This window comes from Dasypus novemcinctus, chromosome 21 (assembly GCF_030445035.2).
Source record: "Dasypus novemcinctus isolate mDasNov1 chromosome 21, mDasNov1.1.hap2, whole genome shotgun sequence".
Taxonomy (NCBI): Eukaryota; Metazoa; Chordata; class Mammalia; order Cingulata; family Dasypodidae; genus Dasypus; species Dasypus novemcinctus.
The window spans coordinates 65918280-65935386 of record NC_080693.1 but is presented as its reverse complement, the minus strand read 5'-3'; the positions used below and the strand labels follow the sequence as shown (position 1 = coordinate 65935386).

The 17107-nt window shown below is 36.8% G+C and overlaps 1 protein-coding gene across 9 annotated transcripts in view; it reads left to right on the top strand.

Moving 5' to 3' along the window:
- Positions 1-17107, top strand: part of KANSL1 (KAT8 regulatory NSL complex subunit 1) — a 201180-nt gene that overhangs the window by 153781 nt on the left and 30292 nt on the right. For all 9 annotated transcript variants that reach the window (XM_058284440.2, XM_004447124.4, XM_004447123.5 and 6 more), the window contains 2 exons: positions 6548-6663; positions 7421-7616. In XM_058284440.2, the coding sequence (XP_058140423.1) occupies positions 6548-6663; positions 7421-7616 (312 nt within the window). The remainder of the gene's footprint in view (positions 1-6547; positions 6664-7420; positions 7617-17107) is intronic.

Sequence of the window (17107 nt, the reverse complement as noted above, 5' to 3'; positions counted from 1 at the left end):
ACTTAGTATATAAAGTATATTATTTTTCTAAAATCTGTTTGAATTCCCATAGCACATCTGTCCTCAGGGGTCTTGGGTACAAGTTGTGGCTCTGTTCCTACCTCCTTAGGGTAGTTGAAAATTAATAATTAAATATGTATAGTGTGCTTAGAACAGTATTTAGCCTGTCATACTCTGTGAAAGCTAATTGTCCTTGTTCCAGATTCTGTACTATGTATTTAAGAAATAGCTACAAGTAGAAACAAATGTCTTTCTTTGAAGGCTTCAGATTCTTCTAACAGGCATATAATAGAGGAATATAGAGAGGAAGAAATTTCCAGTTCTTATCAGGGAGACCAGGGAGGTATCTTCATAGGGGAGGATGAGTTTGAGCTAAGTCTTGTGGATTGAGTTACTTCCTGTGGATTTGCTGAAGTATGGTGTGAGAGTGAGTGAGTTCCTACTGTGTATAATGTAACACAAGCTTGAGAGAGCCTGGCATTACATGGGAACTGCAAATACTATTTTTGTGGTGGGATATTAGATGTTTGAGCCAATTTGTAATGAATTTTGTATTCATCCTAACAAGCTTGTACTTTCTTTCATGGATAACAGGAAGCTGTAGACTGATAATGAATATATATATATGAATGAAATTTACCTTATTCATGCTGAGGAAATTTTTTCTTTGGTCTTTTTTGTTGTTGTTGTTGTTGTTGTTGTTGTTATAACACAACTTATATATTTCAAATGGATGAAAAATTAGTAGCATTTACAGTATCTTAGGATAAAATGCCTTTGAGTGGGAGCTTCCTTGCCAGTACTTTGAGGTCTACAAGACATATCTAGAAAATTTACTACTGCAGAAAATGAAGACTGCTTAAACCGAATGGGGTGGGGGGAGGGCCTGTGGTTTTTCTTTTTGATTAATTGCTTTAATACTGTCCTTCAGGTGACTGAGGGAGTTTCATATTTTTTCTTTTTTCTTTTTTTTTTAAGATTTATTTCTCTCCACTCCCTACCCCAGTTGTCTGTTCTCTGTGTCCATTTGCTGTGTGTTCTTCTGTGTCCACTTCTATTCTTGTCAGCAGCACTGGGAATCTGTGTCTCTTTGTTGTGTCATCTTGCTGTGTCAGCTCTCCATGTGTGCGGCGCCACTCCTGGGCAGGCTGAATTTTCTTTCGCCCTGGGCAGCTCTCCTTGCAGGGCGCACTCCTTGTGTGTGGGGTTCCCCTGCATGGCACGGCACTCCTTGAGCTCATCAGCACTGCGCTTGGGCCAGCTCCACACAGGTCAAGGAGGCCCTTGGTTTGAACCCTGGACCGTTGAGCCATGTCTGATTCCCATATTATCTTTAGACATTATTAGGCACCAAAATTCTTGCAGGACAACATTAATGCTATATGAATTCTGCCACTTCGCTAGCACTGATATGGCTCTTGGGTCCACCTCAGCATTAGAACTATTTATTAACTCCATTCATATTAATTTCTGTTACAAATCTTACAAAGGAGAGTGCTTCTGGATATTTAGGTCCACACTCTATTTTAAGGCTGTATATTCAGTTTTCATAAATCATCCAAGGCTGTGGTGACTGCCATCTTGCATTCCTCTCTCTCAAAGGCTTTGATCTTTTAAACTTAAGAAAAAAGACTTACAGAAAAATTATGGAAGTGGTACAGAGGGTTCCCACATACTCTTCCCCTAATTTCCCATAGCATTAACATCTTACACAACCCTTGTGCAATGATCAAAATCAGGGAATTAACATTGATACAGAACTGTTAACTAATCCACAGATTTTATTTGAATTTCACTACTTTTTTTACCACGTCCCTTTTTTTTGGCTCTGGAGTCCCACATTAAATTTATTTATCATAGCTCCTTAAGTCTCCTTCAGTTTATGGGAATTCCTCTGTCTCTGTCTTTCATGACTTTGACACAACAGCTCTGGTCCCTTTTTTAATATAGCATCCTTAATGTTTTCACTTTATTAGAGGTTATGCATTTTGGGCAGGAATACCACAGAAGTGATACTCTGTACCCTTCCCTGTACACCGAATTAAGGGGTACATGATGTGGAAGTCTTTCTGCTGGTGTTCCTAACTTAGTTCACTTGATTAGGTAGTGCCTGCTAGGTTTTTCCACTGTAGAGTTAGTATTTTTCCCTTTGTAATGAATGGCTATCTTGTGTTGCTCATTATACTTCATTCTCTGGATTATAATTCATTACTATCATTATTCATTTGCTTGCTTCATGGCTCAACTTTCGGCATTGGGAGCTCCTTCAAGTTGGCTCCTGTGTCCTTTCAACATGCCCCCATCATTTAAAAATAAAATTTTATTGAAGTACGTCATCCATACATGAACATATACAAACAAGTATATAGCAGAGGTTGTGAACTCACAAAAAAACATGCATATCACCATTGCTGATTTAAGAAGAAAGGGAAGAAAGAGAACTAAATTCAAAATTTTTCTCAAAAAATGTTAACAGATTTTTCCATTTCAGTTTACAGGTATAAGAAAATGAGGTACAAACCTGTATGTTATGTATAAAGAAATTGATGCTTGGGCAAATACCTTAGTGAAAATGGAATTCCCAAACACATTTCATTCCCACAATTTCTTGGTGAAGGTGCTAATTCAAGGAAATAGCTGGCATTTTATTTTTAGGCCAGCAATATTTTAGTGATTTTAGGTAAGATTATGCATTGTGATGGGGTGCTTGAGACAGGAAATAATTCATATAAAATAAAAAAACTAGGGAAGTGGATTTGACTCAACTGATAGAGCTTCTGCCTACCATATGGGAGGTCCAGGGTTCAAACCCAAGGCCTCCTGACCCATGTGGTGAGCTGGCCCATGCACAAGGAGTGCGCCCTGCATGGAGAGCTGCCCTGTGCAAAAAAAGTGCAGCCTGTCCAGGAGTGGCACCGCACACACGGAGAGCTGCTGCAGCAAGATGATGAAACAAGAGACACAGATTCCCGGTTCCACTGACAAGAATGCAAGCGGACACAGAAAGAACACACAGCGAATGGGCAGAGAGAGCAGCCAGCAAGGGGGGGAGAGAAATAAATAAAAAATAAATCTTTAAAAAAAAAGTTTTTTTGAGCCAGTAATAAAACTGTAATTCCTTATACCCAGTTAGCCTTTCCTTTTTTATCTTTTTTAAAATAATGGTAAGATATATAAACATAATTTCCCATTTCAACCACTTCTAAGTATACAATTCAGTGGTGTTTTTATATTCATAATGTTGTGAATCACCACCATCTATTATCAAAATTTTTCCTTCACCCAAACATGAACTCTGTACTCTTTTAAGCATGGACTTTTCCCCCATTACTCTGCTGTGCGCTTTGGGACTGTTTAGCTAGAAGGGAATAACTAACCAAAACTGAACTGTTAAATTTTCTAGACATAAAATGTGATACATTTAAGAAAATGATTTTTCTATCAGGTGTGACATGTCATTAATGTATACCAAAAAAATAAAATACTTTTGCTTTGAAGAGAAGGGAGATTACAGAAGCACTCTGTCTACCACTTCAGCTTTTCTACTCTATGCTTCCTGGCTGTGGGATGCATGTACCTTCAAAGTGCATCAGAACACCAAATAAAATTCTAGTGGAAGCTTCTATAATAACCCATACTGACTGAGTGGGAGAACTTCAGTTATTTCATTCTTTTTACCATTTCCTGTTGGGTGACTGGTGTCAGAGTCATTCTTTTTTTTTTTTTTTTGTAGATTTATTTATTTCTCCTCCCTCCCTCCATTGTCTGCCCTGTGTCCATTTGCTCTGTGTTCTTCTGTGTCTGCTTGTATTCTCATTAGGTGGCTCTGGGAACCAATCCTGGGACCTTCCGGAGTCGGGGAGAGGCGATCATCCTCTTGCACCACCTCAGTGCCCTGCTCTGTTGCATCTTTTATTGTCTTTCCTCTATGTTTCTTTTTGTTGCGTCAGCTATCCATGCGGGACAGCACTCCTGTGCAGGGCAGCCGTCACCAACTTGCCTTCACCAGGACCTCCTATATGGTAAATGGGAGCCCAATTGCTTGAGCCACATCTCCTTCCCAGAGTCATTCTTTAGTTTTCTGAAAACAGTAATGACGTCAACCACTGAAGTAGTAAAATTATGTGAATTATCATTTCTCAGGCATTTGCTAATTTCTCTGTTTTTGCAACCTTTTGCACTGCAGGATAGGGGATTATTCATTTTGTTGTAAGGCAATGTGAACCCATTTAAGAATCTCTGAAAGAAATTATATGTTTGTGAGTTGTATTTTTTTCCCCATATGAAGCACTATTCGAATATTGGACTTAATACTTTAAACTCTGCATGTGAAGGTAGTTTCTTTATATTTAGGAATAAGCATGTCTAGTTGCCCAAATGCCCCACTTGTGGATCGTAACATGATTACAATCCACAGAATTTACACTCTCAAGTTCTCTAAGCAGATCCCTCCTGAATCTCCAGTGCCGCCTCATATGTCTGAGACTGGAATCCAGACATCCTTATTCCTGGAATTCATGCTCTTGAAACCTGTGTGCTTCTTACTTTCAGTATATATTCCTTTGTTTAAATGTTTCTCCTACTGGCTTCATTTTTAACTTGGAGGCTGGATTGCTTCAGGAAAGTTCAGATTCCTCTAAAAAAGAATCAGTAAAAATTTACATTAAAGAATAGTGGCATTTAAATATATTCATCTGTGGACATGAAAAATAAGACGGGCTGTTTATTAGTGGGATAGTAGCAGTGAGTGGTGAGATTATTGGTGATCTTTGCTCTATTCATTCTTCTTTGGGCTTTCTGTAAGAAAGACAGATTGTTTTGAAATGAGATTTTCTTAAAGAGTAGTAACATTTTGTCTTGGCAGGTATCCTTGCAATTAATTCTTTAATTATTCCTATACTTGTATAGGACACTTTTTTAAAAAAGCTTAAAGCAAGTGGAGAGTCAGCTCATTACTTATATATGGTGCCTTGTAGAACATATAGGTAACATAAATCAGATCAAATGCTAAAAGCTGTACTTTAAGTTATATAATATAAAATTGACAGAAATTCTTAAGAACAGTATGTGTACAATGTTCTTAAAGTTGCAGGGTTTTCGTGTTAAAAGGAAAGGTTCATCATATAAACCAGAATGTCAGAAATCTGCAAATGCTGTAATGTTCCAGCTACTAATGCCAAGCTGAATCTTAAATTATTGTGATTCTCCAGTCTTTTGTCATTCCATAATATTTGTTTGTGTTTTTTGATGCTCACCCTGGGGAAAAAATCCTCACCTAGCATTCAAGAGTATTTGGGTTTTTCTATTTTTTTTAAATATAAAAATATTACCTAAATATTCAAAATAGTTCTGTCATGAAACAGAACTAAATTTGTCTTATCATTGTAAAGGAGTATTATTTTTGATCTTCAAATACTCTACTGGTATATGGGGAAATACCTTTTTTAGAACTCTGATTTGGCATACCACAATTTATGCCTCTATTGAGCAATTATGGTTATTTATATATATCACTGCAGTGACCACCTTTGTTTATATAAGATGGGAGGGGAGGGGTGTTTGTTGTCTTATTCCTTTAGGATAGCTTTCTAGGGTTGGGTAAAAACTTAAGTTTAAGGCAATGAGTCTTTGTCCAGACTTTACCATAATTTTGCCATCATTGACTAATATAGGTTCTACTTCAGTAGATGTACAGGGTATCTGACCAAAAAAAAAACACAACATTTTTCCCACTGTTCATTCGTTGTAGCACACTTACATATATGCCTTATCTTTTTATATACCTTGACCTGGCTTTTGGGTAAAATGTATTATTACAGCTTTTTAATTTTCATGTTATATTCCCAATCTGTTGTCTTTTCTTAATACTTGCATAGAGGACACTCAATTCTGCATATCCTTTGGTATTTTCTCCTTGGTGTAAAGACCAAAAAGAAATTCAACCATACTTATACAATTGATTTCAGCCTCAAAATAGCAACTTTGAAATGCACCTGTAGCAATCACTGGAAAAAGAACTTCAGAACAATTCCATTGTAAGGAAACAATAACAACAGCCTTCCTGTAGTATTTCAGTAACTCCCAGAGCTGAAGGATAACTGCATCGTGGCCTTACTGTATATATTATGTATCACAGAAAAGATATATATATTAACAGGACGGTTTTCAGAAAAGATGCTTCTAGCATATGCTGTGGCACTAAGCAGATATTAACTACATTTAAAATTTCCTTTCAGTTGTCTTGATACTGAAGTTAAAGTATCCTTTTTGACCCTTAGTTGAAGGTTCATGTTACTACGTAATTGTTCTGCTGGGCTTATGTTCCACACATTGGTTGAGGTCATTTCCCTGTCAGAAGGCACTTTCTCCTTTGTTAATTATTTGGGTTCCATATCCACCCTTCCCTCAAGAAAAAGCTACTTCTCTTAATTTCTTCTGTATTACAAGCTTTGCTTTTCAAATTGGTTATCAGAAATTGTACTGCTTTTCAGGCAGGAATGCGTGTCAGTTAAATGTTACGTATTTTATTTATCTTCCTCCTATTCAGATTGAGTCTGTTTCTCAGCCACTGGAAACCCATGGTGTACCTGTTGGTCATTCTTCGGAGTCATTGTCTACTAAATCATGTGGATCGCTGAGACCTGTCAATGGAGTTATTAACTCGTAAGGTTTACTTTTCTACTACTTACGTAGAACAGTCAGTAAGCTTGTAAAATGCAAATTTAGGGCTCTTAGATACCCTAGCCAGAACTGATCCTGGTTTAAAGAAACAAAAACATTGCTTATTAATATTTAACATGTGCCCTATTGTAGCAAATATTTTTTAATTAATGTGCTTAATGGGTTTCTCTTTTACTTTAATATAACCTAAAATGAACCGAGTGTGAGAAAAATAGAAAGTCCTACATTTACTGTGAATCATTATCTTGGTCCTAGTCTTGGAAGAATTCCTGGAAGTGTATAAACTCCTCCGCTCTATAATAGAGTATATCCCTAAAGGCTTTTTGTAAATCTGTTTTTACAAAAGCTCAGGGAATCACTATGAACAATATGTACATATCTCTAAAAGTCAAGTTTTCAGGAGAACTGATTCTCAACCCATTTACATTTGTGAAATTCATCATATTTTAAAGAATCATTTGCAATCCTCTAGATTTTCTTTGTTTTTCTGTTGCAGAAGAGAAATAATTCCTAGAACGTGAGTTCATAACTGACTTTCATACTTTTCAGATATTATGGAATTAGTAATGTGTACCAAAAACTTTACAAATAATCACAGACAGAACACACACACTTTGGTTAGCAGACACCTTCTTCTGCTCTGACATGCTTGTTTGTGCCTGTGAACATTTGCAGATATTAGAGGCATTGTTTTCTTAGATTCTTTGATAAATGAATACTCTTCCTTCCCCTTGTGCAGTCTTCAGCCAGTTTTGACAGACCACATTCCAGGTGACAGCTCTGATGCTGAGGAGCAATTACATAAAAAGCAACGACTTAATCTAGTTTCTTCATCATCTGATGGCACCTGTGTGGCAGCCCGGACTCGTCCTGTGCTGAGCTATAAGAAGCGGAGACTTGTTCGACCCAACAGCATTGTTCTTCTTTCTAAGAAGGTCAGTACCAGTGAGACTTGGTCATTGTCAAACAGTGAGCCCGATGCTCAGATAGTGGGATGAGTCCCTTGCCAAGTTTGGTTCATTTAACTGGTGTTTTCCAAACTTGGCTGACCACCAGGGTTTCCTGGGAAGCTTTAAAAAATACTAGTTTCCTGGGCCTTGTTTCCTAGAGATTCTGATTCAGTAGCTCCGACGTTGGACCTGGCAATCTTGTTTTAAAACAACAAAAAGCTCCTTGATTCTTCAGCCAGGTTTGAAAACCTCTAGCTTGAGCTCTTCAGTAGAGCGAGGGAGAGAAAAGAGTAAATGTAATCATCTGGACTTTGAAGAAAAGTGCTTTTCTCACCTGTACTGTTATCACTGAAAATGGTAGTATAGAATACTTTGCCTTAAAATAAGCATCTCCATTGAAACTTCCAAATTGAGAGAATGAATGTGGCCCAAGTGGTTGAGCGCCTGCTTTCCACAGGTCCCAGGTTTGGTTCCCAATGCCTCCTTAAAAAAAACAACAGCAACAAGCAAACAAATGAACAAACCAACTCAGAGGAGCCATTGTGGTTCAGAGGTTAAGTGCTGGCTTCTCACACATGAGGTCCCAGGTTCAATCCTCAGCCCCTGTACTTTAAAGAAAAAAAAACACACAGAACTTCTACATTGGTATTACTAAGTGAATCTTTGTCTGCACAGAGAAAACAGAGATTAATTCACAACTGCAGGAAACTTTTAAGTTGATTACTAACTCTTCAAATAATAGTGTTGCCTTTTTTCCAAAATGAATGAAATAAAACTCCAGTAAAAGTACCATGCACTAGTTAAAGAGTATTAACTCTGAAGGCAATAAACTTGAGCAATACGATGTACTGATAATACAACACTAAACCAAAGCTGACAAAAATCCTTAACCTCATAAAAAATATTCTGGTGGGGAAAGACTCAAATCAGTAAATGAAGTATGTATATGTTCATTGGTAATAAGTGCTAGGGAAAAACACTGCAGAAGAAAGGAATAGGGCACAGGTTCTTAACCAAGAGTCAGCAAAACCCCGAGGAGTTTTTGAAAAGATTGCAGGGGTTCTGTGAACTTAAATTGAAAAAAATCAACTTATTATCTTTATTTTCTCTGCTCTCTAACTGAAATTTAACATTTCCTTTCTTATGAGTGCATGCAATAAATTACAGTAGTATTCATTTCACAACATATTACAGTTGTTGCATATCTCAAAAAAATTGCTTATGCTCATCCATACTTCAAAATTACAGTAGTTGTTAGACCTAATGCTAGGTCACACACGATCACAGTCCTGTTATGTACAAAGTATTATACGATGTAGTTGGCCAATTTATCTGGCAACACAGAATAGGTAACAAACAGGATCTTGCAAACAGTGTCTTTGATATTTGGAAGTATAGGGGTGCCATTTTGTGAGGATAAATCACAGAGTTGGTACAAGTTATAGATGTCGAGAATTTCATTTTGCAGTTACAATCAATGTGTAGCTATAACAAAAAGAACTAAAAAATTGCAAAGCAAAAAGTAAAACCGCACGAAATAAAACATGCCTGAAATACATAATACATTCAGTATGTGCTGTGTGATTATTAGTGATTTCGATCAAGCCACTTGTGTTGAAAATTTAACTATGATGTCAGCCACATTTTTAGGTAACCAGTCATATCAAAGAAACAGTTATGACCTTATAATTAATAACCAAACATGAAAAATGACAGGTCAAAATTGTCTTATGTGACAAACACAAAGACACTTGCACGCTTAGTTGTGCAGAGAAAACACTTGCACTTTTCCTGCCAGCTCAAAAAATCTGTTGGCTTCCTAATCTGTGCTGTCAACTCACTGCCTAGTAGTCATTCAGCTACCAAATGGTGAAGTCAAGCAGTCTCACTTTGGTTGCCTAGTCATTACGTTACATTAAATTATTTCCCTATCTACAATTGTTTCTTAACAAATAAGTAAAAGTAGGTAAGTTTTTTTCATTGATTGTTAAAATTTTACAAAAATGGTCAGTTTAAAGGCAAATTTATAACTGTTCATATGTAGGTTACTTTTAACATGAGTAGACATGCTGGCTATGTGTGTAAGTAAGGTACACCCACTGTGAATTCGTCTATCTGTGTAGTCAACATTTGTCTTTCGATTGCGGATATCACGGCTTATAACTGTCTGTGATCTTAGCAGTGTCTACAGATGTCCACATGCATTATAAAATTTAACTTTAACTTTTCTGTATTTTTGATGTGTTGGATTATTATTTAATGTGTTAAGAAGCACATACGTATGTATCATGTTTTTTATTTTAGTAACTATTTTCAATATATGTAACTGATTTTCCTTTGTAATTTTATGCATTTAAAAACATTCTTGAGAGGACATGTTGGTGTAAGTGTGATATATTTAATAAATAATAGTCTAACGTGGACTTAGTAAGATTTATATTTTGATGTAGCATATTCTGAGTGGGATAACTGCCTGCAGAAAGGTTGGTCAGGATGGCAGAGATGGTTTTATGATGCCGTGGGGAATCTCAAATTTCTAAATGTTTGCCCAAAATGATAGTTGGAACAGATGTTGAATTGTTAGGTTATCAGGTGTTGAAACTATGGGAAAGTAGTAAAAAGTAATTTTGATTAATTCTGAAATTTAATTTTTTTTAAAGGTTTATTTATTTCTCTCCCCTTCCCCCCCCCCCCCACCCCAGTTGTCTGTTCTCTGTGTCCATTCTCTGCGTCTTCTTTGTCCGCTTCTGTGTTGTCAGCGGCATGGGAATCTGTGTTTCTTTTTGTTGCGTCATCTTGCTGTGTCACCTCTCCGTGTGTGCAGCTCCATTCTTGGGCAGACTGCACTTTCCTTCATGCTGGGTGGCTCTCCCTGTGGGGCACACTCCTTGCACATGGGGCTCCCCTGCATGGGGGACGCCCCTTCATGGCACGGCACTCCTTGCACGTATCAGCACTGTGCATGGGCCAGCTTCACACAGGTCAAGGAGACCTGGGGTTTGAACCATGGACCTCCCATGTGGTAGACAGACGCCCTAACCACTGGACCAAGTCCACCACCCTGAAATTTAATTTAAAGACATGCCAATGTTGAGTGACATAAAACTTTCTGCCCCTACATTCCGAGAAAGGGTTCCATAGTTTTCATCTGACTAGTAAAGGGATCGGTGGAACAAAATAGGTTAAGAACCCCTGGCATAGGGAGTCCTGGAAAGTTCAGAGAGAGTAGGGGTATGGGGACTGAGCCTTGAGACATTCCAAGATTGAGAGACATGAAAGAGGAGGAGATTGGAAGGGAATGACTAATGAAGGAGGAAAATCCAGGAGAGTATGATATCCTGGGATTAAGTGAAGAAAGTGTTTCAGAGAGGAGTGATCATCTGTGTCTAATGCTGCAGACAGTTCAAGTAAGATGAGAAGTGAGAATTGACCATTGGATTTGGTGAGTCCAAGGACTTTGGAGATCTTGGTGAGCAGTTGTGGTAGGTGGGTGGGTAGGTCGGTGTAAAAGATTGGAATGGATTCAGGAGGAATTGAGAGAAGCCGTTATAGACATTTGCAAAGAATGTTTGTAGAAAAGCAGAGAAATAGCCTATGAGACTGAAAGGGAATCTTTTTACGATGCAGTTATTACAACATACTTCCTGGTGACGAGGAGAGAGAGGGGAAACTTACTAGAATCATGAGGTAGGCGGATGCTCTTATCAGTTGAGCCAAATCTGATTCCCCATCTACCAGCATGTTTTGATTTAGAATATATCTTATAATTATGTACATTCAGTTTAATAACAACCCCCCACCCCCCCCAGCCCCAAGGATGTTTTTCTGTCATTGGTTTGTCTTTTCGTTGGCCAGAACAGTAGGTTCAGAACTTGTTGGGAATAGCAGGAATGTGTCTTTTTGGTAGATAAAGTTTTTGAATGCCCAAACTGTTCATTTGGGGTTTTTTTCCCTCTAGATTTTAGGTTTTTGAGCAGAAAAGAGGCATAAGCTCTTTTTTTTTTTTTTTTTTAAGAGCAAATTAAATCTAGAGGTTGCTATGTTTGGAAAGGATTGGCACAAAAGAGTCTAGAATCAGAGAGACTAAGAACAGCAATCTAGGTGGGAACAATAATCTGAGTTTTAAAACTCAGAAGATGGAATAGATTTTAAAAGTACTCCTAAGGAAGAATCACTCAGGAATAGTGAGAAATAATCAGGGTTAGGAGGACAGAGAGCTTTGAGAATGGGAGAGTGATGTTATTCACAGAAATCAGGAAAACTTGGGAGAATACAGAATGCTCTCCTTTACGACAATTTCATTTATATATTAGGACAGATAATTACAACTTTATTGCTATTTAATATGTATTTCATCACTTTTAGGGATCTGGTAGAGTAGGTGTTAGTAATTAGCTAAATCAGTAAAGAAATACTTGAGTGGAGATTTTTTATAATATATGTCATGTTAATTTCTAAGCCAATAACCTGCTGTTTCTATAAGATGTTTATAGCTTAATCTAGAGCATTAGTTTCTAGATTTTGCGATTTTCGCATCAATAAACTTTAAATTGTAAGTTTGGGATCACTGTAGGGTTGTTTTCATTTTGTCAAGTAGTTATTTTATAAATTAAAACATCATAATACAGGTATTTTAAAAAGAAAATAAATAATATAGTTTTATTAGTAAAGTCATCCCTTCCACATCACAGTATATTGTGGGTCAGCATAAGAAATCAAATTAATTTGGTGGGAGTTTTGTGGGAGTTTTGTAGAAGTCACAGATGACAGAAGACAACCAGCAGACAACACAGAAATAGTTTAGAAACTCAGAAATGCATAAAAGGTATTGTATAATACTTAACCCAAATTTTACAATAAGGTACTATAAGCACCCCATAAAAGAAAAAATTCAGACTTCTCTGATACGAAGCTCCGGAAGGCCAAAAATTTTTATGCGGATTTTCCAGATTGTGGGGTTGCTGTGCTCCTTACCCCTGTGGTGTGGAAGGGATAACTAATTCTCGATATTCTTTCTGTTCTTCGTTTACTGTAGTCCCTCAAATTTGGCAGTTGGAATCATCCGTGTTTGGGAGTGAATGGCTGAAAAGGCTGGTTTTCTTTGTACTGCTAGCCAGTAGAACAAATAACACCCAAGTTTATTACTAACATACCCTTGAAATTTTTCGATTAGCTTTACTAGCATTTTTTTTTTTAATTTTATAGCATTTCTTACAAATGGTTTAACAATGTTTGGTATGATTTTAGAATTTCACAGTCTATACTGGAGTATAATTGTATCATAGGAGGATGGTTCGAAATTCCCAGTGGTTTCTCACCTCTTACCATTGTATCAGACTTCGGGGGTGACATTTATATATAAAGCATAGACGTTTCTTTTAATGGGTGTACTCAGATTTTCTGTTTCAATCCCAGTGCATTGCATTTGTAGTTGAGAACTAAAATTATTGTGAATCAGTATTAAAGTGAATAATTTGATGTTAAGTGGTTTATATTCTTTATTGAAAGGTAGTTCTTATGGTAGACCTTGGAGACTCAACTTTTCAGTACTATTCATACTTGGATTTGGGAAGGAGCAAGAGTTGCCATATGGATAGTCATAGTTCCTTAGGAATTTTACTAATATCCTTTTACTACTAAAAGAGTACTCACTGAGAAATCACCCAGTGCCTAGGAACAATTCTAAACAGAAACCCTTAAACTATATGCCTATTATGCATTAACTGCCAGTGGCAACTGTACTATTTCTCTTTCTATGAGCTTGCATATTTTCTGGTATTTTCTTCGAAGTTACCATGGGGCTTAAATATTAACATCTTAAATCCAGTAGTATACACAACTTCGGTAGTATACACAAGGTATGTTCCTGTGTATATAACATCCACCTTGATGTCATTCTTGTCACAAATTGCATATTTATGCATTATGAGCCCAAAACCACTGATAAAATGACATTTTATTTGTGTTTTAGATTCTGTAGGTAGTGAAAAGTCAAGTTACAAATTGAAAATAAAATAGAATTGGCTTTTAAATTTACCCATGTCACCTTTTTATAAGTTTTTTGAAACATATAAAAGCAGATTCAGGTTTTTTTTCTTTTTTAACCTCCTGAAAATCTTTGGTTTTAATGGGGATTTTATCTCATTGATACTTATTGTTAAAATATACATTTAGTTTTCTTTGATCTTATCCTGCTGTTTTGTTTTAATTTTTTTTTTGTCAGTGGCTTTCTAAACTCCTGTATTTCCTAAATGAACTTTTTTAATTTGAGAGGCTTAGCTTTTTCTAAGTTATACTAAAGGATTTCATAGTCATTTATTTTTCCCTTTATATTTTCGCTCTTTATTAAGTATTATCTGGGGTGTTTTGAATTACTGTTAATACTATCTTCTTTGAAGAATGGATTATAATTACTTAGTTTTAAAACCAGATATACAAATGTTATTTAGGCTTATTTTGCTTTTACTGATTTCACTGTTCACTGACATTCCTTTTTCTACTTCATAGCCACATTTTTTCCCCCATTTTTTGAGTTCTTAATTTGGCTTTTTAGTCCTTTAATGATTAGAGCACAGTTTCAAGTAATATATTTTTTATGTCCTTTAGCTATCCGAGAATAATGTTATCTTGCTTTTGTAAGCTATCAACAACTTGACAGTGTTTCAAGTTCTTAGATCATAACCTTTCTCACAATTCTCATCATCTACCCAGTTTGTCTTTTCCTCTTCTTTCTCATGTTCTTTTTCTCTCTCCTTTTTTTCTTTTCCCGTCTTTTCCTCTGTTTCTTTTGTTCCTTTGTCTTTGCATAGGATTACGTTAATGCTGCTCTTATTTTCAGTCCTTTATATAGGTAATCTTTATAACTAATTAGGTACATACGAATTTTCTCTTTGTTTACATCCTTGTATTTAAATATATCTAGGATATATCTAAAATGTTGAGTCTTTTCTAGTTTGTCCTAGAGCACAGGGAAACACATTATATTCCCTGCACTGTCCAACATAGTAGCTACGATCCACATGACGCTATTTACATTTAAATTAAGTGAGATAAAATATTGAGTACCACAGTCACACCAGCCACATTTCAAACAGTCAGTTACCAAATGTGACTAGTGGCTACCATTTGAGCAGCACATATGTGAACATTTCCATCATTGCAGAACTGCAGTGGGCTGTGCTGCAGAGTCATTTAGCTCTGTCGACTTTTCTTCCAGAATAACTTTGGACTTTGCTTCCCTTAAGTTTGTAGTTTCCTCTTTAAAGTACATCAATTATCTCTAATTTTACTGTATTCATTCTAGTCTTTGTATCTCGCTTAATGGTGCCTGCTTCACGACATTGAAGGATTAAATTAGGTATATGAAATGATTAGCACTGATTGGGTACACATAACAAGCTGTTAACTTCCTTTTCATTGTTTTAATCTCTGGCTCTCCCATATTGCAAAGGGAAAGACAGTTTTCTCTCTCACGTCCTGTTTTACTTTTCTTTATCATAACTTCTGACCTTTATTTTCTGTTACTTAAATTTTATTTCTGCTATTGTGGGTCTAGATTTTCCTTTCAGTGTTTTGTATTTCCTTTTTATGTCTTTTTTTTTTTTTTGCCCTTTCATATTTCCGATTGGTTTAAATAAGGCCATGTTATTTTTTGCTCCTTTAAAGACATTAGAAGTTTCTTTAATTATTGTATTGTATTTATATGATACCTTGTTTTCCAGAAGTATGGTCTTTCTGAATTTCTTAGATTTACTTCCTTTTCTCTTGTTCTGTAGTGTTTTATATACTCAAGGCCCCATGTTGAGTTTTTTTGCTTTTTTTCTTTCATCATTCTTTAAAAAATAAGTTTATCCAGATGTATGTTTTTTATTAGAAAAATTTAGTAGCTGGCTTTCGGTCCTTGTCTCTGCTGCTGATATAAAGATTAAACCCTTTTCTCAATTCTAAATCTTTTTTAAAATTTTTTTTTATTTTAAGATTTATTTATTTATTTATTTCTCTCCCCTTCACCCCCACCTCGGTTCTCTGTTCTCTGTGTCTATTTACTGCGTGTTCTTTGTCCCCTTCTGTTGTTGTCAGCGACACGGGAATCTGTGTTTCTTTTTGCTGCGTCATCTTGTGTCATTTCTCTGTGTGGGCGGCTCCATTCTTAAGGAAGGCTGCACTTTCTTTGGCGCTGGGCGGCTCTCCTTTTGGGGCACACTCCTTACGTGTGGGGCTCCCCTACCCGGGGACACCCCTGCATGGCAGGGCACTCCTTGCGCGCATCACCACTGCGCATGGGCCAGCTTCACACAGGTCAAGGAGGCCCGGAGTTTGAACCACGGACCTCCCATGTGGTAGATGGATACCCTAACCACTAGGCCAAGTCCACTTCCCTCGATTCTGAATTTTGAAGATGGGTTGATAGGTGCTAATCCCAGCCCACTTCCTAGTTCTCTTGTGCTCTGTAACATTAAATTTATGGTGTGAAGAGCTTCAGTTCCCTGTATGTGGCAGAACTTGCCAGCTTTACCTGTCCCCTTCTCCAATTTTCTTTTTGTTCTGTAATAAAGTGATGTTACAGACTTTGTACCACCATAAGTGTTAATATTTCATGTTTTCCCCTCTCTTTGTGTTTATATATATATATATGGACATTGCAGATAAACAAAGTTCCTTTTATTTTCTGCATCACCTTTTCCATTCCCCAGAGGTACTCACTCAGGGGGATCGACTGGCAGATGTCTGGGAAGGATAGGAATCTGACATATATCCTGTCTTTTTACTGGGAACTTAACTCTTCAAGTCTCTAATGTTGTCCCTCCAGCCCTACAAAATCACCAAGATCATGTGCTCATTTCTGTCCCCCAGAAGTAGCCTTCTACCCAAACAAAGCCCAGATGCTAAGCCTTTTTTTTTTAAACAAAGTATGTCCTCAGTAAGGAAACGGCTACAGAATGAGATTACCTCCTTGGTTTTTTCCTCTCTGGAATCTTGGCTCTTCAGTATTGTCATTGCTTTAGCATTTAACTGATACACCACCCGGTCCCCCATGGCTCCCTGTTCTGCTTTGCTAATTGTTTACGCACATTGTTTTTTGTTGTTTTGTTTTGTGTTTTCATTGTTTGTTAGTTTTTTTCTATAGGAGGTACAGGGAACCAAACTCAGGACTTCCCATGTGGAGGCAGATGCTCAACTGCTTGAACCACATCTGTTCTCTGCTCATTATGTGTTTTGTTTGTTTTTGCTCATTGTCTGCTTATTGGGAGCGGGGAAGGTATGTGCCCAGTTGCTTGAGTCATATCCACTCCCCGGTTCTCTGTGTGTTGAGATTTTTTTTTCTAGTTATTTTCAGTGAGACTGTTGGTTTGCTATAAGCAATATCCCTTTGTCTTCTTTGTAACTTATTTGTCAAGAAAATTGGGTTATTTGTTCCTTAGTTTCCTTTGCTCTTTTTTCTGACTGTATCCTTATAGTTTTATTTTCTTGCCTCT